General features: G+C 40.7%; 1 protein-coding gene and 1 long non-coding RNA gene across 5 annotated transcripts in view; one reads left to right on the plus strand and one right to left on the minus strand.

The window, feature by feature from the left end:
* LOC117507435 (semaphorin-3F-like) overlaps positions 1-23278 on the minus strand; it is a 301103-nt gene that overhangs the window by 259078 nt on the left and 18747 nt on the right. For 3 of the 4 annotated variants that reach the window (XM_034167307.1, XM_034167308.1, XM_034167305.1), the window contains exon 2: positions 21374-21551. In XM_034167307.1, coding sequence (XP_034023198.1) covers positions 21374-21491 — 118 coding nt within the window. In that variant the 5' untranslated portion in view covers positions 21492-21551. The remainder of the gene's footprint in view (positions 1-21373; positions 21552-23278) is intronic. The other variant, XM_034167306.1, reaches the window with a different exon arrangement.
* LOC117507436 lies at positions 1704-22895 on the plus strand. The gene is made up of 3 exons (XR_004559713.1): positions 1704-1715; positions 11795-11797; positions 22810-22895. It is a non-coding gene; the product is annotated as an uncharacterized LOC117507436 (long non-coding RNA).

Here is a 23278-nt window from a genome sequence, read left to right on the forward strand (position 1 = left end):
AAAGGTTTCAGTGTTACAAGTGCAATCACTCTCCTCTCCTCGCCTCCGTTTTTCTAGTTCCCGTCCTTGGCTCTGAGTCCCACCTGGGCCCAGGATTCCAGTTTGTTCTCAGACTCCCAAGTCTGTCTGTGTGTGTACTGCAGCATCCAGAGTTCCACCTCTACAAGCGGGCCCTGTTTGGCTCAGCAGGCCGTCTAACCAGCACAGCATTGTTCATAAATTTATTGTAAATAAATCTCTTTTTGTTCACAACCTGTTCGGTTCCTTGCTCCCAGCGTTTGTATCGGTCCGGTTCCATCTAGATCCCTAACCATAACATCTTAAAACCTATTTCTTTTCCTTAGCTTTCATCCCCTGCAAGACCTTGTATTTATTTGAATGTACCTTTTAATGTTTTAATGTATGTTTTGATGTACAGCACTTTGTGTCAGCTGTGGTTGTTTTTAAGTGTTTTCATAAATAATGATGGTGTGGTATGGTATAAGTTAGAATTTCTAAAAAGCCTTAATGTACGCATTCCAACGATATCAAACTAATGAAATTTTATGCTTCACAAAAAAGAATTGTCTTCGAAAATCAATACACTAGGCTGGCAAGATATCTGTTTTGGAGAAATGTTTAGCCCCCGTCACACACAGCAAGAATGTGCAGGAACCAGGCCGAAACATCAAAAATTGCCCTAATCGGGCACAGTTGGGAGGGAAATAGGCGTGGTCAGCTGTGTCAGAACGTATCCAGATTACCTTGTCCACACCTGCACGATGGCACAATAGGTAGATGACACAGACTGCCATCAGACGGCCATAAAAGGGGCTGAAGACTGTCCGATGTCCAAATGGCTGGATGGCAAACACGGGACCAGAGTGGGAGGGAGCGCTGTGTTCCTCCCTTTGCACAGTCCCTGTCGGTACTGGACACTGGAGTACAACCAACGTATGGACCAGACTCATGCCATATGTGTCAAAGCTGTGTCTGACTCATGGTGTGACTGCTTGGCCCACTAACAGCAAACTTTCAGCAAAGGAGTTCAGTGACGCGGATGCTTAATGGCTCATGTAGCCGTTATAAACACAGCTGAGTGACAATTCCATCCCCGCATGTGTACAAGGTGCACTTGCATGGGAGTGCGCAGTGCGCATGTGCCACTGGACACCTTTGCTGAAAGTTTGCAGCAGTCACAACATGCTTCAGATGCAGCACTTTATTTTTTTTTTCTTTCTTGCTCACTTCAGGAGCACAACGCAAGTCTGTACACCATTATGACGGTTGGATTATAACATGGGATTTAATTTTTGCGTGGTTATTTGCAGCATACAGCAGTGGGGTGAGAAGCTTTTCACCACAGGCTGTGGTTTGGATCCTCTGCACTGTCCTGGCTCTGTGCTGGAGGTGAGTTTTGATTTAATAAACTTTTCATGGACTGGGATACAGTTCCACGTCACACCTCCTACAGAGTTTAGATGGTGATCAGGTAATAATATGTATATTACAGTGGTGAGATCCATTCAGCTACATGCCTGATGACACATTACTGCACATGAGACCATGGAGAGGCGCAGAGGCACATGGTACTTTTGGTTTGATTGTGCACCCTGCGACAGACTGGCGTCCTGTCCTGGGTGTACCCCGCCTCGTGCCCTATGACTGCTGGGATAGGCTCCAGCCCCCCCTGCGGCCCTTAATTGGACAAAGCGGTAGAAGATAAATGAATGAATGTTCACACCCACTGTACAAGATGAATGTGTGCCACATACATGTTATTATATATCAACATTTCCTTTATCCTCCCTGGCCAAGGTCCAGTGGAGGTGGACCCGGGCCACACAAGTAAGGTTAGAACTTACTTGTGTGAAGCGCCTTGAGGCAACTCTGTTGTGATTGGCGCTATATAAATGAAAATAAATTGAAATTGAAAATTGAGGTGGACATCTGTAGCACAACATATCGGCAGGCTTTGCTCTCAGAGCTCAATCAACAGCGATCAGATAATTTCAGATGCTGTTTCGATGCCGTCAGAATATGTAGTCTGCGATGAGATGATGCAAAAACTGCACATCGACTGCTGTCAGATGTGCGATGCATCTCGATGGCACCAAGAGTGTTTTGAACATGTGCAACACACTCAGGACAGCAAGCGAATGGGACAAAATATGTTGATCCTCACAGACTGTCATCCACAGGTCTTCAGACCGCACCTCAATACTTCCCGATTGTGGCTGGACGTGTCATTCTGATGCCATTTGGCCTCAATTGGCGGTGTGTGACGTGGGTATTAATGAACACAATACATCCAATAAAGGTTTTATTCTATTTTGTTTTTTGTCTTTATCTCTTGTTTTGGCATGTGTCTCTATGAAAGATCAGGACATTACTTTATAGAAAATTTCTTGGCAGCAGAAGCACATGTTTGCTTGTGAAATTTGCACTGCATCTCTCCCAGCATCATATACAAGGTCTGTTAGAAAAGTATTCGACCTTTTTATTTTTTTCAAAACCCATATGGATTTGAATCACGTGTGATTGCATCAGCCAAGCTTGAACCTTCGTGCGCATGCGTGAGTTTTTTCACGCCTGTCGGTTGTGTCATTCGCCTGTGAGCAGGCTTTGTGTGAGCAGTGGTCCACCCCTCTCGTCGGATTTTTATTGCGAATAAATGTCTGAACGATTTGCAGCTTTGCTGCATCAATTTTTTCCAGAAACTGTGAGACACCTCCAGGTGGTAACCATTCGGAATATTCAAATGGCTTTCAGGGATGATTTTATGGGGATTACACAGATTAAGGAGTGCTCCAGATGGTTTAAAGACCGCCCAGAGCTGCTGAGAGCGCGCCGCGCTCCGAGCGCCGATCAACAGGCTGAATCAACCAGATCATTTCCAATGTAAAGGCTTTGTTGATCCGGGACATCGTCTGACTTACACAAAAATGGCAGGAGACTTGGACATCAGTACTTTTTTGGCACATTCCACTGTTACAGGAGTTTTTTTCATGGAAAGAGAAGCGGAGGGATGCGCCACGGAGCCATTCATGGCGCGGCACAAAACCACCTCCGTGTTGGTCTCACAGGACCGCTTCTCTTTCCATGAAAAAAACTCCTGTAACAGTGGAATGTGCCATTAATTTCCAAACTGGACACTGTGTTTTAAAAAGTACTGATGTCCATGTCTCCTGCCATTTCGCATGACGCAACTGACAGGCGTGAAAAAACTCACGCATGCGCACGAAGGTTCAAGCTTGGCTGATGCAATCACACGTGATTCAAATCCATATGGTTTTTGAAAAAAATTAAAAGGTCGGATACTTTTGTAACAGATCTCGTATACAAGTCTAACATGAAAACTACATATTAAATAGCTTTTCTAGTGTATTAATTAGGAGGGTATATTAATACTAAGAAAATTCTTGATTTGAAAATGTGGAAAAAGTGCAATAAAATCTCCAAATTAATAAAATTAACAAACTCTAACTAAACTCTGCATTGCATCATTCATAGTGGTCAGGGATAATTTTTTAAAAGTTGCGATATGTATTTTAAATGTCGATGGATTGGCATGGCCAAGTTGGAAGTTATGAATATCACCTTTAGCACATATGTGTCATGTTGCGCTAATTTCACAGAGCAGAAAATAACAGCAAATTTTTACAAATAATCCTAATTACAGGCATCTCAAGCCTTAAAATATGTGATATATGATATCATATAGTTTGTCATGCGAGACATAATAATTTTGTAAGTACAAGAAATATTCAGTTACTTGGAAATGTTCATGTATCCATCCTCTGGCTTGTCTAAAGTAAAGGGGTTATACAAGTGATGATTTAGTCATGTCATAATACGATACGATACAATGAGTGGATTCCCTTCGTTTATGGAATGACAGTGTAGTCTTGTTACTGATATAAAAACAAACAAACAAAAACATTATACTAGTAGCTTTCCATCATGAATACCAGCGTATTTAGTCCCTTCGGCTGTTCCCTTGTTTTTCACTCAGAGTCGCCACAGCAGATCAACTCCACACAGAAAGGCCACAGGTGGAAATTGAAGCCATGACCTTCTTGCTGTGAGGCAACAGTGCTAATCACTAAGCCACCGTGCTGCCAGATCAAATACAAAAACGTCTAATTTGCAAGTTAAACATTAATTTTTTATTGTAAACCATATCTTTCATTATCACCAGTCAATTTTTTTGACAGATTAGCTGGAATCTCCAAAAACACTTTAATCTAATGGTATAATGCAGATCACAGAGGTTTATCCTACTTCTATGGACAGACGATACAGTGCAAAAATTAGTTCATATTGCAGAACACAGTGAGAGTATGTTCAGCTTTTTCAGTGGAAGGCAATGGTTAAGAAATGGTGGAAAACATTAGGTTATCAAATTAAAAACTTTTTCTTGTTTTATTTTTCTTCTATTTTTAACTTTTGGGTTTGTTTGTTTTTTTTACACTCCACCCCAGATCCATCCCAGTTCACAATGTCTCAATGTAATGTGGTGTAGTATCAGGAAGGCCATCTGGCGTAAAACTAAATCAACATATGGATTAATATTGGATCTGCTGTGGTGACCCGCAGCAAAAAAAAAAAAAAAAAAAAAAAAAAAGGGAACAGCCAAAACGAATTACTGATGTCATAAAAAAATATTACAATGTGCAAAAAGCTCAAGGGGGCACAAATTTTTCAGAGCACCGTAGGCTGACAAACACTCTCACTCACATTCACACCTTACAGGCATGTTAGGATCTACAGAAGGAGAGCATATGAGAAACATTTGTTGGAAGAATGAAAAGCCAGAGCTGCTTCCACTTAGTGTCACCTGCACCGCCAGCGGTGAGTTTATTGGGATTGTGTAAAGTCGAGCCACATTCTGGCGTCCTCCCTGTGGATTTGTGGCCTGTGTGTAGTCCAGAGACTTGTGTGTCTGTGTGTGTGTGTCGTAATCCTTATGACGTTATGGATAATTGTACTTTTCATTTGTACTGCATGGAAAAAGTGCAGCGCCTGTCGCTGCGAGAACAACCGTTTGAACTTTGATTTGCATCAAGTGAGAAAACAGGAGTGGTGTTTATTTTCGCATGGACATTGTGCAAGAAGTCATGCTTCCTCTCTCACTCACAAGCCCCGTATCCACATGGAACTTTTTACTTTAATGAACAACAATCTACCTGGCAACAGCAGATATTTCACAGATATTTCAGATTTCTGTATTTGTTCTGTGCCGTGTGCAGTGGTGGGCATAGTTCTGCTAATCCACTAAGCGCTAATTAGCGAAGCTAATGTTTTTGATAGCAGACTAGCTCTTCAGCTAACTTTGAAAACCATCAGTGGACCAGTTAGCTTCTAATAAATTTAGTTTTGCTAACTTTCAGTCTGCTAATTTTTTTTTGCTGGTAAAATGAGTAAAGTTTAACGGTCACAATTGTTTGTAAACCCTAAATACATGTTAGTTCCTGTTTATGAGTTAGCTAACACTTGTGGTTCACAGGTCAAAGCACACAAGTGCTAGTAAGAAGACAAGAAGTTACACTCTGGAGAAAAATGGTATGTAAACAACTCAAAAGTCAGTATTTTTATTTATTTATTTATTGTGTATTTGTTTTGTGTTTGTGAATGCAATAAGGGTGAGCCGTAGCTCTGTTAATGGTTTAGAAATATATAATATAGAGAAACTGACTTCTAATACTGCAATTTACTGCTTTTGATAAAGATGACTATTTTTTTTTTTTACTTTTATATATATTTTCATGCGTTTGTTTTGTGTTTGTGATCTTTGTGAAAACCCAGAAGCCCCTGCAGCACTTAAACTTGAAACTGCCTTATCAGTAGCCGACAGTGTAATCCAATGTGGCCAGAACATTTGCGGTTCGCAGTAACCTCCACTAAATGTTTTAGCGGTTTAGCGTTATAAAGTTAACTTTTTAGTTAGCAGTTTAATGGTTATTAAAGCTACCTTTTCGGTTAGCTATGCCCACCACTGGCCGTGTGTCCTCTCATTCTGTACCATAGAGACACAAAGCAACTTTTCCATAGGAGCAACAAAACCTTTACCCACTTAACACCAGAAGGGAATACTGCAAGAGGGTACACAGCATCCAATGCAAATGGAAAAGGGGACAAAGTGAGAATATACAGTCATGGAGATTCTTGACCATGACCTACCCTGACCTGTTTATTCTTCACCAGTGTTTGTTTACTTGCTGTCTGTTCTGGGAATCAGACCAATAAAAGCTCACTTGCAGATCTAAAATATTATGCAGATCTGTGGGTTCTTCCTTCTTTGTAGTCAGTTGCACAGACAGAGTATAACACTGACAGGCAGATCCCTTCAGATTTGCACAGACTGTACAATGATTTATATAATTTCAGGGGATGAAGTCATAGCAGCTTAGAAGACGGTCAGGCTCATGTGTGGGTTAAAGTGTGTAAAAGGGTTTAGATTTGGATCTAATGCATGAAGTCCAATATGTGTCACAGAATAAATATGGGACTAAATCAAATCAAATCAAAATCAAATCAATTTCATTTATATAGCGCCAAATCACAACAAACAGTTGCCCCAAGGCGCTTTATATTGCAAGGCAAAGCCATACAATAATTACAGAAAAACCCCAACTGTCAAAACAACCCCCTGTGAGCAAGCACTTGGCGACAGTGGGAAGGAAAAACTCCCTTTTAACAGGAAGAAACCTCCAGCAGAACCAGGCTCAGGGAGGGGCAGTCTTCTGCTGGGACTGGTTGGGACTGAGGGAGAGAACCAGGAAAAAGACATACTGTGGAGGGGAGCAGAGATCAATCACTAATGATTAAATGCAGAGTGGTGCATACAGAGCAAAAAGAGAAAGAAACACTCAGTGCATCATGGGAACCCCCCAGCAGTCTAAGTCTATAGCAGCATAACTAAGGGATGGTTCGGGGTCACCTGATCCAGCCCTAACTATAAGCTTTAGCAAAAAGGAAAGTTTTAAGCCTAATCTTAAAAGTAGAGAGGGTGTCTGTCTCCCTGATCCGAATTGGGAGCTGGTTCCAGAGGAGAGGAGCCTGAAAGCTGAAGGCTCTGCCTCCCATTCTACTCTTACAAACCCTAGGAACTACAAGTAAGCCTGCAGTCTGAGAGCGAAGCGCTCTATTGGGGTGATATGGTACTATGAGGTCCCTAAGATAAGATGGGACCTGATTATTCAAAACCTTATAAGTAAGAAGAAGAATTTTAAATTCTATTCTAGAATTAACAGGAAGCCAATGAAGAGAGGCCAATATGGGTGAGATATGCTCTCTCCTTCTAGTCCCTGTCAGTACTCTAGCTGGAGCATTTTGAATTAACTGAAGGCTTTTCAGGGAACTTTTAGGACAACCTGATAATAATGAATTACAATAGTCCAGCCTAGAGGAAATAAATGCATGAATTAGTTTTTCAGCATCACTCTGAGACAAGACCTTTCTAATTTTAGAGATATTGCGCAAATGCAAAAAAGCAGTCCTACATATTTGTTTAATATGCACATTGAATGACATATCCTGATCAAAAATGACTCCAGGATTTCTCACAGTATTACTAGAGGTCAAGGTAATGCCATCCAGAGTAAGGATCTGGTTAGACATCATGTTTCTAAGATTTGTGGGGCCAAGTACAATAACTTCAGTTTTATTTGAGTTTAAAAGCAGGAAATTAGAGGTCATCCATGTCTTTATGTCTGTAAGACAATCCTGCAGTTTAGCTAATTGGTGTGTGTCCTCTGGCTTCATGGATAGATAAAGCTGAGTATCATCTGCGTAACAATGAAAATTTAATCATTGCTGTCTAATAATACTGCCTAAGGGAAGCATGTATAAAGTGAATAAAATTGGTCCTAGCACAGAACCTTGTGGAACTCCATAATTAACCTTAGTCTGTGAAGAAGATTCCCCATTTACATGAACAAATTGTAATCTATTAGATAAATATGATTCAAACCACCGCAGCGCAGTGCCTTTAATACCTATGGCATGCTCTAATCTCTGTAATAAAATTTTATGGTCAACAGTATCAAAAGCAGCACTGAGGTCTAACAGAACAAGCAGAGATGAGTCCACTGTCTGAGGCCATAAGAAGATCATTTGTAACCTTCACTAATGCTGTTTCTGTACTATGATGAATTCTAAACCCTGACTGAAACTCTTCAAATAGACCATTCCTCTGCAGATGATCAGTTAGCTGTTTTACAACTACCCTTTCAAGAATTTTTGAGAGAAAAGGAAGGTTGGAGATTGGCCTATAATTAGCTAAGATAGCTGGGTCAAGTGATGGCTTTTTAAGTAATGGTTTAATTACTGCCACCTTAAAAGCCTGTGGTACATAGCCAACTAATAAAGACAGATTGATCATATTTAAGATCGAAGCATTAATTAATGGTAGGGCTGCCTTGAGCAGCCTGGTAGGAATGGAGTCTAATAGACATGTTGATGGTTTGGAGGAAGTAACTAATGAAAATAACTCAGACAGAACAATTGGAGAGAAAGAGTCTAACCAAATACCGGCATCACTGAAAGCAGCCAAAGAGAACGATATGTCTTTGGGATGGTTATGAGTAATTTTTTCTCTAATAGTTAAAATTTTATTAGCAAAGAAAGTCATGAAGTCATTACTAGTTAAAGTTAAAGGAATACTCGGCTCAATAGAGCTCTGACTCTTTGTCAGCCTGGCTACAGTGCTGAAAAGAAACCTGGGGTTGTTCTTATTTTCTTCAATTAGTGATGAGTAATAAGATGTCCTAGCTTTACGGAGGGCTTTTTTATAGAGCAACAGACTCTTTTTCCAGGCTAAATGAAGATCTTCTAAATTAGTGAGACGCCATTTCCTCTCCAACTTACGGGTTATCTGCTTTAAGCTGCGAGTTTGTGAGTTATACCACGGAGTCAGGCACTTCTGATTTAAGGCTCTCTTTTTCAGAGGAGCTACAGCATCCAAAGTTGTCCTCAATGAGGATATAAAACTACTGACGAGATAATCTATCTCACTCACAGAGTTTAGGTAGCTACTCTGCCCTGTGTTGGTATATGGCATTGGAGAACATAAAGAAGGAATCATATCCTTAAACCTAGTTACAGCGCTTTCTGAAAGACTTCTACTGTAATGAAACTTATTCCCCACTACTGGGTAGTCCATCAGAGTAAATGTTATTAAGAAATGATCAGACAGAAGGGGGTTTTCAGGGAATACTGTTAAGTCTTCAATTTCCATACCATACGTCAGAGCAAGATCTAAGGTATGATTAAAGTGGTGGGTGGACTCATTTACATTTTGAGCAAAGCCAATCGAGTCTAACAATAGATTAAATGCAGTGTTGAGGCTGTCATTCTCAACATCTGTGTGGATGTTAAAATCGCCCACTATAATTATCTTATCTGAGCTAAGCACTATGTCAGACAAAAGGTCCAAAAATTCACAGAGAAACTCACAGTAATGACCAGGAAGACGATAGATAACAACAAATAAAACTGTTTTTTGGGACTTCCAATTTGGATGGACAAGACTAAGAGACTAGCTTTCAAATGAATTAAAGCTCTGTCTGGGTTTTTGATTAATTAATAAGCTGGAGTGGAAGATTGCTGCTAATCCTCCGCCTCGGCCCGTGCTACTAGCATTCTGGCAGTTAGTGTGACTCGGGGGTGTTGACTCGTTTAAACTAACATATTCATCCTGCTGTAACCAGGTTTCTGTAAGGCAGAATAAATCAATATGTTGATCCATTATTATATCATTTACTAACAGGGACTTAGAAGAGAGAGATCTAATGTTTAATAGACCACATTTAACTGTTTTAGTCTGTGGTGCAGTTGAAGGTGCTATATTATTTTTTCTTTTTGAATTTTTATGCTTAAATAGATTTTTACTGGTTGTTGGTGGTCTGGGAGCAGGCACCGTCTCTACGGGGATGGGATAATGAGGGGATGGCAGGGGGAGAGAAGCTGCAGAGAGGTGTGTAAGACTACAACTCTGCTTCCTGGTCCCAACCCTGGATAGTCATGGTTTGGAGGATTTAAGAAAATTGGCCAGATTTCTAGAAATGAGAGCTGCTCCATCCAAAGTGGGATGGATGCCGTCTCTCCTAACAAGACCAGGTTTTCCCCAGAAGCTTTGCCAATTATCTATGAAGCCCACCTCATTTTTTGGACACCACTCAGACAGCCAGCAATTTAAGGAGAACATGCGGCTAAACATGTCACTCCTGGTCCGATTGGGGAGGGGCCCAGAGAAAACTACAGAGTCCGACATTGTTTTTGCAAAGTTACACACCGATTCAATATTAATTTTAGTGACCTCCGATTGGTGTAACCGGGTGTCATTACTGCCGATGTGAATTACAATCTTACCAAATTTACGCTTAGCCTTAGCCAGCAGTTTCAAATTTCCTTCAATGTCGCCTGCTCTGGCCCCCGGAAGACAATTGACTATGGTTGCTGGTGTCGCTAACTTCACATTTCTCAAAACAGAGTCGCCAATAACCAGAGTTTGATCCTCAGCGGGTGTGTCGCCGAGTGGGGAAAAACGGTTAGAGATGTGAACGGGTTGGCGGTGTACACGGGGCTTCTGTTTAGGACTACGCTTCCTCCTCACAATCACCCAGTCGGCCTGCTTTCCCGGCTGCTCGGGATCTGCCCGGAGGGAACTAACGGCGGCTAAGCTACCTTGGTCCGCACCGACTACAGGGGCCTGGCTAGGTGTAGGATTTTCCAAGGTGCGGAGCCGAGTCTCCAATTCGCCCAGCCTGGCCTCCAAAGCTACGAATAAGCTACACGTATTATAAGTACCATTACTGCTAAAGGAGGCCGAGGAATAACTAAACATTTCACACCCAGAGCAGAAAAGTGCGGGAGAGACAGGAGAAGTCGCCATGCTAAACCGGCTAAGAGCTAGTAGCTGCGCTAAGCTAGCGGATTCCTAAAAACACACAAAGTGAATAATGTGTAAATAATTTAGAGGTGATTCAGCAGAGGGAGTGCTTTAGTTAAGGCACGTGAAGATTACACTGTGAAACAAATCGTTATCTAGTTAACTAGATCAATCTAACTGCGCAGATTAAACAGCTAACAGATACAGAAAAACACCGCTGTGCTGCGGAACAGGAAGTGATACAATACCGCAGTGAGAGCCATCCACCAGTAGAGGACAGAACACAAAGCACTACACAAGACTCTAAAGCATTAATATTATACTCTCTGCAAAGCATAATGCCAAAATTTCCCTGCAGTACTTTGTTCTCTTTATTTGCAGCAGGTGGTGGAATATCAGACCCTGTAAAATCTGTAAAGCTGCACATGCAAACTAGCTGACCTGTAAATGGATTTACAGTACAATGATTACAAGAGACAAGCATCTCACACGGCTGATACAGTCGCTCACATAGTATTTGCACGTTTATTCACTCTCCACTTTCAATAATGCTGGAATACATAACGAATGAAATACAAATAATGTAAGAATTAAGACATTTAGGGAGTCAGTATACCACCATGTGTATGTGGTTGGTGTAGGTCTCAAGGTCAACTATACCCCATTATCCAAGTACAAGTGAAGGTGCGTCAGGAGAGGAATTGGGTGTTTAAACATGCCAAATCAACATGCAAAGCTGTACCCGATCTGCTGTGGTGACCCTAAGCCAAAGTGGAAGAACCCAAAAGGAATGAAAAGAGTGCATGTACAGTTATTAGGCAAGCTGTATTCCTGAGGATTCATTTTATAGAAATACTATGTTCTCAGTCAATCCAAAATGTTAGCAAACCTCACACCTGAATGTTTTAACAAAGGGAAAAGTGAGTTTTGGCTTTCTCAGGTGAACATATACATGTGCATAATTAGTAGGCAACTATTAGTGTGCAGAATTAATATGCAACTAAATGAAAAACTAAACTTTTCCCATCTCACTTGTTTATTTTCATTTATTAGAATAAGTACAAAAAAAACCAAACACAATTTAAAAGGAAAAAAAAAATAAAAATTTAAAAATTTTCAGCCACCCCTCTTTTCAATAATTGCCACCAGCCTCATGTTTAACAAGGGCTCAAAAGTCCTCATTAAATGGTAAAATGGACTGCATTTAAACTGCGCTTTTCCTTCTGCATCAGACGCTCAAAGTGCTTTACAATTATGCCTCACATTCACCCGTTGACACTCAAACACCAATGTGAGGGTGCTGCCATGCAAGGTGCTCACTGCACACTGGGAGCAATTGGGGGATTAAGGACCTTGCCCAAGGGCCTTTAGTGATTTTTCAGTCAGGCTGGAGTTTGAACCGAATACTCTGGTATCCAGCCCAACACTTAACCAACTACCAACACCTCCCCTTTTTAGGGGAGGTGATGGCTCATTACTGTTTTTCATTCTGTCACCTCTGAGCCTCAGAGTCTGACATCTTTGCTCTCTTGCCAAGCAGTGGAGTAGCTGGATGCGTGTGATGGAGCATTGGCCTGCTTAAAAATCAAGGTCTTTTTGAATGATGCAGACTTTTTCCTGTGTGACTGCTTGAAGACCGTATACCTTCTAAAAACTGGCAGTAGGTCTGGGAGTTGATTTTAAGTCCATGTTCAACCCGAAAAGCTCCAACAAGCTGATTCTTATTATTAGCAGCCCCAACCAGAACCCCTCCTCCACCCTGCTGGCATCTGACTCAAAGTGGTGCTGTTAGTGATCCAGTCCCAGGACCATCTATCTGATCCAACAAGAGTCACTGGAATTTAATTTCTCCATAAAACCACTGAACAATCTGTCTTCAGATATTTCTTGGCCCAATCTTGACGTTTCAGCTTATGAGTCTTCTTCAGTGGTGCTCATGTTTCAGCCACCCACATTGCACAAATACATATCCTCTAAAAATGCTTAAATCCAATAAGCATCCAGGTTAATATAGCTTGGAGTTGGAAAATATGCATATTCACTTGACCAGTAATTGTGCACACAGTGTATAGACCACACATACAACAATATACAAATCTACAACCCCAAATGAGAAAAATTATATTTGAAATAAAAAAACAGAAACAACAATGACAAAGTAGTGATCCTTGCATTTACTTTTACTTCTATTTCACTGCAGACAGCAGGAACCCAAGACATTTCTTGTCTCGTGTGATCAACTTCATTTCAATTGTTCATATATATCCTTTCCTGCATTTAAGGGCTGTAAGACTTTATAAAAAAGTTGGGATGGAGGCAATTTATTCTAAATATAAGGATTAAATCACCACTTTTACAGCCAGTTTTCTTTAGAAAAGTCAGGGGATGGATACATTTACATCTCAAAGTAAGTGAATGTGTATTGGGCTTCATTTACAGTCGTTAAGAAATATGGTAAATCTGTGTCAAGTAGGCAGTTCTCTGGCTGGTGGTGGTGATATGCTGGAATCATCTTCTGCCTTATTTTGGGGGTTAATAAGAGTCACACGAGCGTTAGACTGTGGTTCGGGCCTCATATTTCTGTCCGAAACCGACCTGTGTTCGACAGGAAAATGACTGAACCCAGCAGACATTTGAATGTCTGAACCAGACGTGAACATTGTTAAATATGAGGCCCCAACTCATATTTAGCGCATTGTTAAATATGAGGCCCCAACTAAAATTTCCTTGATCCTTGATCCAACTGCAGCGACATCAATGTCTGTTATTTCCCTGCTAATGACTGTAATGATACTCTGTTTGACACAAAACACGTTTGTGGAGGGATAAGCTGCCTTTACTAAACAACTGTGAAAAAAGCAGGGTCTTAAGGGTCCCTTCACACATAGTGCGAATATGTACAACTCAGGGCAACTCCCGTCGGAACAGCTCGTATAAGCACACCATGAAACATCACGTCGACGGGCAGGCATGCGCAATGCTGGTGCGACGACTAGCACAGCGCACACTCTGTCTTTCAGCCACTGGTGTGCGCAAATAGATGTAGCAACAGGTGTATGAGGCAGCTACAATTTTACACGTTTTTGCATGATTCCTGCTTCATGCGCACTTTATGCGCAAATCGACCAAATTTGCACTGTGTGTGAAGGGGCCCTAAGTGTCTCATTGAGCACACACTCACACAAGAGGCCACACACAAGTGCACGTTAACACAAGAGGTCCATGTATGGCCTCCTCAGATAAAGTTCACGTACTCCCATTGACAAGACTTCTTTTTCTTTAAAACTTGAAATGAACTATCACAATTATTGAAACTATTTAAATAATCCAAACATTGAGGTTCAACTTGAGTTGTTGTGAAGAAAGAGGCTAGAATCAACAGTGGATAGCTTTGCATTGTTGCAGCTAAACAAATTCCAGGCCTGCACTGCAGACCTGGGTGACACTTTATATTAACTGCACACTATAAAGCATTAGTAAAGCATTTATAAAGTGGAAGTAAATGCTTAAATAACTACTTGTAAAACATTTACAAAGCATTCTTTTTTTATTAGCTGCTCATTGGTAAGAACATAAATAGATAGCTTAATAATTATTAATGACAAAATATATAATGTCTTTATAAAACATTTATAAATTATTTTTTATTCTCTATAAACCATATATATGAGGTCTGTTAGAAAAGTATCTGACCTTTTTATTTTTTTCAAAAACCTGATGGATTTGAATCACGTGTGCTTGCATGAGCCAACGTTGAACCTTTGTGCGCATGCGTGAATTTTTTCACGCCTGTCGATTGCGTCATTTCCTGCCAAGCAGCCTTTGTGTGAAGTGTGTGTCGTGAGCTCAGCATTTTTTCATTCCAAGGAAAAAGACAGAACAACTGGAGCAGCGCGACTGCATCAGATTTTGCCAGAAATTGGGTGACAGCCAGGTGGAAACCATTCGGATTATTAAGACGGCTTTCGTTGACGATCCTATGGGCATCACACAGATTTAGGAGCGGTACAACCGGTTTAAAGACATCCACACAACGGTGGAGAGCGAGCCACGCTTTTTGGCACAATCCACTGTGACAGAAGATTTGGCCATGAAAAGAGTTGCAGCGAAATTCATGCCGATGGCTTTTGCACAAAGCTGACAGAGCAAAAGCGCCACCGTGTTGAAGTCTCACAGGACATGTTGTGACATGCCCACCTCTTCCACAATTTCTCGGATAGTCACACGACTGAAAAGCCACCGAAAGCCGTCTGAATCTTCTGAATGGTGGAAGAGCTGGGCATCATTTTTCGGAGTCCAGCATGTCCTGTGAGAATTCAACACGGTGGTGCTTTTGCTCCGTCAGCTTCGTGCCAATGCCATCGGCATGAATTTCGCTGCAACTCTTTTCATGGCCAAATCTTCTGTCACAGTGGATTGTGCCAAAAAAGTTCTGACGTCCACCTCTTCCGCAATTTCTCGGAAAGTCACACGACGGTCCCGCATCACCACAGCGTTCACTTTGGAAATGATCTGGTCATTTCAGCATGTTGATGGCCGACCGAAGCGTGGCTCACTCTTAATCTGTGTGATGCCCAGAGCATCGTCACCAAAAGCCGTCTGAATAATCCGAATGGTTTCCACTTGGCTGTCGCCCAGTTTCTGGCAAAATTTGATGCAGTTGTGCTGCTCCAGTTGTTCCACCATTTTCCTTGCAAAGAAAATCCGACGAGAGACTCCACCCATCCTCACACAAAGGCTGCTTACCAGCAAATGACGCAATCGACAGGCATAAAGAAATTCACGCATGCGCACAAAGGTTCAAGGTTGGCTCATGCAAGCACACGTGATTCAAATCCATCAGGTTTTTGAAAAAAATAAAAAGGTCTGATACTTGTCTAACAGACCTCGTACTTACACTTTACTAAATGCTTTACAGCGTGCAGTTAATATAAAGTGTTACCCAGACCTATTGGTTACCCTGCATAATTAGAAAACTATTTTAAATATCAAACATTTTGAAATAATACTCGGGTCCGGGTCGCATTCAGTCATGTCAGTCACTGCTGACGTGACCCAACCCGACCCGAACATAAGTACCATTTTGAAGTACAGTAAAACTCACATAAACTGTCATTGTATAAACCAGATATTTGCACTCACTGGACAAAAACAAAAGTCCCAATGCTTTTGTATGGTTTTCCATGTAATAAACACCGTATATTGCTCACATCGGACAAAATGTCCTGTCCGACCGCCATGCCCAGTAACAGAGGTACGAAATTAAAGTTTAGCACTGACACTTGCCCTTTATTTTTTCAAACTGTGCAGACACGGGACAGCAGGCTGACACCACAAAGGCTGTGATCACTTTTGCAATTTTACTCCTTTCTGTCCCGTCATTTTGCAGTGTGCAGCTGATTACACCTGCAATTCATGGAGGAAATTGTTCACCTTACCTTTGATTTGGAGATTGTAGAAAGAAGAGCTTGTTGAAGGATAAAAAAATAATCCAGAAAAAGATTAATCCAGAAAAATTGCATATAGATGTGACGGAGAACTTTAAAACTGTCACGCACGTCAACGTCATTGCATGGCATGGAGTTAGAGTTGCAGAAGCATAAATCAGGCTTTAGGATTACTCATCAGCAGACGTAGGAAAAAAGATTGACTTGACCAAATGTAATCTTTTTAAGGGACATAATGCCGCTTATTTAAGGCAGGCTTTTATGTTTTTTTAGAGGAAGTTTTGACCCGGTCATTATGAGGCAGGTCCCTTTTCAGGATTCCCTGAAGAGCCTTTACCCCCTCCTGATATAATGGCTTTTGTCCATTTTATACATATAGTGGATTTTGATTATAATGGACAAAATTCGCTGGGCCACCTGAATCCATTATATGTGAGATTTACTGTATTTGTCTGAACCTAGCCTGACTCTTCGGGTCCCATCGGGTATCCATGCACTAATGAGAGTCACAAATTGTATATGGGGTGAGGGAGCAATGAAGAGAGGAATAGACACGAAGAAACTACAAATACAAACATTAACATTGAGATAATCTATTCAAAGAGGTGTGCAATACCGTTAACATAGTGCACCGCTGTACTTTTGCAAAAGGTGATCCCACAGTGAAAATCACATACATAACTAGTGATTATGATTATACACTGTCTAAACCTAGATAAACATCTGGTTTCTTGAAAATTCTGTCTTTATTTATTAGCTTACTTGAGCAAAAGAATGTAATTAGCTGAGACAAAGTCAACAAGAATGTGTATGCCAGGTTACAAACAACTTTACATCCTCTAGACAATTGTCAGTCGATGGCTTTTCCAAAAAATACACCACAGGGCTGTTCCTGCCTTCACAGGAACGGTCACACAGGCATTTTATAGGACCAAAGGGAAATCAATTAGTCACCATGATTTACACTAACTACTTTAATAGGGAAGTGAGAGCCTCCCGAATGGTGGTCATAGTTCTTAAACCCTCCCTTCAAACTACCGAGTTAATCAGTTTGGAACAGTTTAAGACATGCAACTTTACAGCTGCAGTTTAAGTTTGTGTGACACACTGACATAATGGTCGACAATTATACACAGAAAACCGATAATTAGTGCATTCTTTCTCCCCGATTCACACCAAACCTTATTGTTCACACTCGTCTCCTTAACGTGTTCCATTTAATGGCCAGAAACCGCCTCACCAAAAAGCTCAAGCAAAAACCAAAAACATCAGGACGCATGAGGAAAAGTGCAGCCGGCCTGCAAAGGTAAGCTCACACAGGACTCTCAAAAACCAATTAAAGCAGCAAGACCAGTAATATTGAATGGAGAGGAAGTGCATTCCTCAGAGACAAGCAGCAGCAGCAGACTGTGAAATTCATATTGACTGGAAAGGCAAACAGAAAGGTAAGCAAGAGAGCAAAGCTTCTCTTTTTTTTCCACCCAGCTTGTCAGCCAAAGAACTGGACTACACCAATTTCAAATCAAATGTGAGTGAGATCGCTCATCCAAAGATGCCCCTATTCAGAAGCGTCGACCAAGACGACAAAGCAAAACCAGCTTAGAGGAGAAAAAAAAAGAAACAAAACACACATTTTCTGTAAAAACACACACACACACACACACACACACCACACACACACACACACACACACACACACACACACACACACACACACACACACACAAACACACACACACACACACACACACACACACACACACACACACACACACACACACACACACACACACACAACTTTAGTCCAAAGAATCAGCTAGAATGATATTTGAAAAATGAAATTTCTGCTGAGCTCTGGATGTGCGCTCAGCGACGCGTTAAATCCTACTTGATTAAAACAGGAAAATGCCTTTAACGCTGAGCTGAGCTGGTCCACTTAATTAAGTCAACTTGTACTGGCGAGCTCTGGGAAATGGTCAGCAAAGCAAACAGAAGCCCTGCTCGGGTCCATGTGCCGTCATCTGGATGCTAATCAAAGGCTCGATCTGCGAGAAAACAGGGCTTCAGGGGGATGCCGCTCTGCTTGGGTGATCCTGGCAATTTGCTCTTGATAATACCCTCCGTCACTCAGCACCACAGAGAACAAAGTCGCCCAATCTGTACAGCCTCAGAAATGCACAAACATAACTGGAAGTACACATCTGCCTGAACGGGGAGTGATCAGATAACAGATACGCACAATGATCTTAAGGTAACAGTGGCTAAAGATCAACACCTCTTACTTAATTGACCAAAGACAATACCCGGGTTTTAATACATTGCATAAAGTACATGCCTCAGTATTTAGAGAAGTTTTGAAATGTAATAATCTGGCCCCCTTAACCCTCTGGGGTCCGAGGGCATTTTTTGGACAGTTCATTCGCCTGGCATAAATGTTTTATTATTGCTGTTAACAGCTCTCCCTGCATCCCACAATCAGGTTTTATGTCTCTTTTTTTTCAGGACAACCTGTGCTTTCAGTATATATGTTTTTGTTGTGTTTTATAAGTGTAATAAAGGTTTACAATCAAAAATAGGCAAGGAAAAAATAAAGCAAAAAATTATTTTCCACACACATTTATTCAAAACACACAGCAAACTATAATAAACAACTGTTTTGACACTTTATAAAGGTAATCTGAGGTCTTGTGTGAAAGTCTGCACAACAAAAATGTTCAAACAATAAACACAAATGCACATTTTGAACAATATATACAAAATGGTCTATGCGTTTTGTTGTCCATTGATATGGTAAACAGTGCTTTACACCGAGAAAGCAACAGAGTTATCCAGTAACATTCACATGCAAACTAGTGGAGCAATCCTGATAGTTACACACTCTTTGTTTGAGCATGTGAGATTGTCATCAGAGGCTCTCCGTGTGCTCCTGCTTTCACTGATCGCTGTGCATAATGGCGCAGGGCACACTGAGTATGTACTAATAGTATGTACTCATTGGAGCACCCAGGGGGCTATTCAAACGGGCCAACTAGTAACATATCACTCCTGAAAATGATCTTTGGCTTTTCACGTGAGGTAAATCTGCCCTATGACTGGATTTTGGAAAACCATGTGACGGTGAACTAATTCCGATTGGACACTCACATTGCACACATCATCACACAGCTTCTATGAGGAGTACAAAGATGGCCGATGGCTGGCTCGAAAGTCCGCAGAGTTAACTTTTCAGCAAAAAAAAAAAAGTAAGTTTCTATCTCATATCATTCAAAAGTTATTTATAATTTAGTAAAGCTTGGTCTTAGCCGTCATATACGACGGCGTCAGCCCCAGAGGGTTAATATGTTCCAATTGATAAAAAAACAAAACAAAACATTTTTTTGTAGGTTTTTGTTTGTATAAATTAATTTTTAGAGGTAGCTCAAATTTAGCTATTTATTGCTATATAACACGAGACAAACTAAAGCTTAATTGTGCCCCAACCCATCCTAAACAACATATCAAAAGTCCTGATGACTCCTCCTGGTGCTTGCTTAGAAATTCAAGACGGCCTCCACAGGTGATTTTCAAGCATTTGTTTGTAAAGCGTTATATAGAAGGAAAATAGCTAAATTCCAATGCATTTGAGCTACTTCTAAAAATTAATTAATACAAACAAAATTTTACACCGCATGTTTTCTCATCAACTGGAACCTATTCAGGGGTCAGAGTATTAAAATTCAAAAATTTTCAAAATAAGGACCACCCTAATGCCACAGCATGTCTTAGTTGTGTGTTTGTTTGCATGATTGCGTCCAGTCGTTACTAAAACACCAGACTTCTAAGCAGCTGGCAGAAAATGAGAACAATTTAAATAGTTTAAAATCTGCACACTTTGGCTCACAGTGCAATAGGACATTCTGCAGGTTTTGCTGGTCTTATTTGTTCTTCTTCCCCTCTGAAAACTTCCCCACTTAACAAAACTGCAGTCAGTCCAGTTCTTACAAAAATTTACCATGAATGCACTGCATCGTCAACATTTTGGGGTTTTGTTTTGCAGTCACATAAACTTCCAGTTGCTTCTGGTGAACTCTTGCTTTGCAGCACCTGGCAACTATGCTTTCATGAGAAAGATGTGAAAATTTATTTAACATTGAAATTGTTTGACCACGAAAGCTCGGAGAGGAAGTTGAGCGTTGGGTGAATATAATGGAAGGCCCTGTTCATGATGTCAAAGGGAAAGATGTGCCGTGGACACGGCTTGACAGGGTTATCACCGCTTATTGACTGTGGCTGGACAAGTAAAAGAATCAATAAACACAAAAGTGATAATGGCATTCGGTTGTTTACTGACCATCACACTGAACTAGTAGAACGTGGAAGAATCAAAGCTGACGAAGCATACAAAGCCGTGTGAAACTTAAGCAATGTGGGACAGCAGCACAATATTCTATGTGGTTGCTATGTATGTGCTGTGTTCTGTAATTTATGTCTGTAGCATGGCCCAAGCAGAGGGTCACCCCTTTGAGTCTGGTCTGCTTGAGGTTTCTTCCTCAGAGTGAGTTTTTCCTTACCACTTCTGCTCTGGGGGTTATTAAGGTTAGACCTTACTTGTGTGAAGCGCCTTGAGGCAACTCTGTTGTGATTTGGTGCTATATAAATGAAAATAAATTGAAATTGCCACTTCAGGAGAAGTAAAATCAGCAGGATACAGATGCAATGCAGGATATGTATTTATTACTTAGCTTGAACAAATTCTGTAAGCTGAATCACAACAAAATTTGTGAACACTGTGTGTACATGTGTTAACAGTTTCTTTCTAACCACTGTGTGGGTTACAACGCAACTGGATATGGAAGAACAGCAAATCTCTGTCACATAAGGCAGGAATAACAGTGCTCCCTCAATGTATGTTGGTTCATAGGTGAAAATACGTGATATAGAAAACTACCCAATAAACCAACCACAGAAGAGACTAGAAAAAAAACAAATGGAATCATCACAACGCAAGTTATAAAGCAACATTTAAAGGGAATAAAAATCAGTTGGAGTGTTTGTAAAGAGTCTTCTTTCTTACCTTTGAAGGAGATGAAGACACGAGGTGCAGCCAGTGGGTCGCTGCTCACTAGGTTCCCAAAGGCGATGCTGGACAGAGCCACGAGGGCATAGATCACCCACAGACCGTCCAGCTGCATGGTCAACCAGCCTCCAGTGGTTTGAAGCTTGGAATTACTGCAGAAAGAAGAGACATAAAGCTGAAAAGAAACAAACGATATTCAAGCGAAACTATTAGCGTCTTACTTCTTTGTGGTCAGTTGTTCCAATGTGAGGCAACAACAACAACAGCTAAATAACAGCATTTTAGCCTTGATTTGCTCATTCAAGTTCAACTTCTGAAAAATCTGCAAGTCGATTACAACCACTTATAGATATGTTCATACATCTTGTCTGATTCAGTTTCACTTTGTGCAACGAGTTCAAGACAGTGCGCTTCCATGTGATTTTCTGCTAAAGTCGAAAACCTAAGGAAAATCTTTCAGTGTACAAGCTTATCCAAAATTAGTTGATATTACAAGAAAATCCCATGAAAATCTGTTCTCTTAATCTACTTGTTTTTTTTTTCAACAGACCAAATTTAATATCTTATGTTGCATTGACATGTAACTTTAAGTCTCCTGCATCCAGTTAAAGTTGCATGTTAATATAACTTTAGTCTGTGTTAAAAACGTATCTAGTTTTTCACCAAGATTTTCCAGGAAAGTCAACAAATTAGAAAGAGTCTAAGTAAAATGATCTCCTCTCAGGTAAGTCCAAGATATCCCTCACAGAAGTGTCATGGGGCTAGAAATGTGCAAATGGGTCACAGGTGGGAGCGTGTACTAGTGCCGTGCATCACACCATAACGGACGAAGGGTCCGGCGCAACCTCCGAAAGTAAGCGTCTCTCTAATGCTGGCAGGTGATGCATGGGCGTCCCCTTGGACTATTCTAGTTGCTGACATCCTCAACACTGAGGCACTGGATGAAGCACAGAGAAACGCACCACATGGGCAACATATTGAACCTGATGCTACCTCACAATGCAAGTGATGTGCTTTAACTGAGTCTCTCATAGGTGCTGGTGAGAAAAATTTTTTGACTGAAACCTTTTTGGTGTTTGATGGATTGTGCAGCAAAGCAGTGGTAGCGGTACAAGATGAACACTGAAGGCACAAAGCCCTCTTGGGTGATCCAAGGGCATGCCCTCCAGAAAACGTATTTTAATATGGTGCATTTTGGTGCATTCTGGTAGATTATTGACACACAATTCTTACTTTAAAAATCAGTGCTCTCAGTTATAGCTGATCAAGATATAACGCTAGAAAGTGATTTTTTTTTCTAGGCAAAAAGAGTATTTTTGACTGCAAGAAAAGTTGTATATTAACTTTTTAATGGTACCACCATAAGTCAATATATCATACTATATAATAAGACATGTAAATAATCTGTTTAATTTTATATGTAATAATAAAAGTTTCAGATCAATGATCATTCTCTACATCAAAATATGAGATCAAATAAAAGTTAACTGTAATTTGTACATATTTTCCTTTTTCTGCCAATACTTTCTCTTATTGAATAGTTAAATTTGAAATTGGTCACTGGATCATTGATCTCTGGACAGAAATAGAAAAAAAAAAAATGTAGTTTTTGTCAAAAGCATTTCCTTTCAGATATTAATGAGACAAATTTAACCCCATAGCCACTGAGCTCAGCTCTTGCAGCCGGTGGCACTGTGCATCAACATCAATGCAATTCATAATGAACAGAGGACATCTCCTTTTGGGAGAAAAAAAAATGGTTTTGGTTGGTTGTAGTTTGTTTGTATTACAACATTTGGACAGAGGTGTCATTTAATTTAAAACAGCAATTCACTTTGAAGTTATTAATTCTGACCAAAATCTATCTTTCCAACTTTACTTGGCAAAGAGCCGCGCAATGTT

This window comes from Thalassophryne amazonica, chromosome 3 (genome assembly GCF_902500255.1).
Source record: "Thalassophryne amazonica chromosome 3, fThaAma1.1, whole genome shotgun sequence".
In the NCBI taxonomy this organism is placed as follows: Eukaryota; Metazoa; Chordata; class Actinopteri; order Batrachoidiformes; family Batrachoididae; genus Thalassophryne; species Thalassophryne amazonica.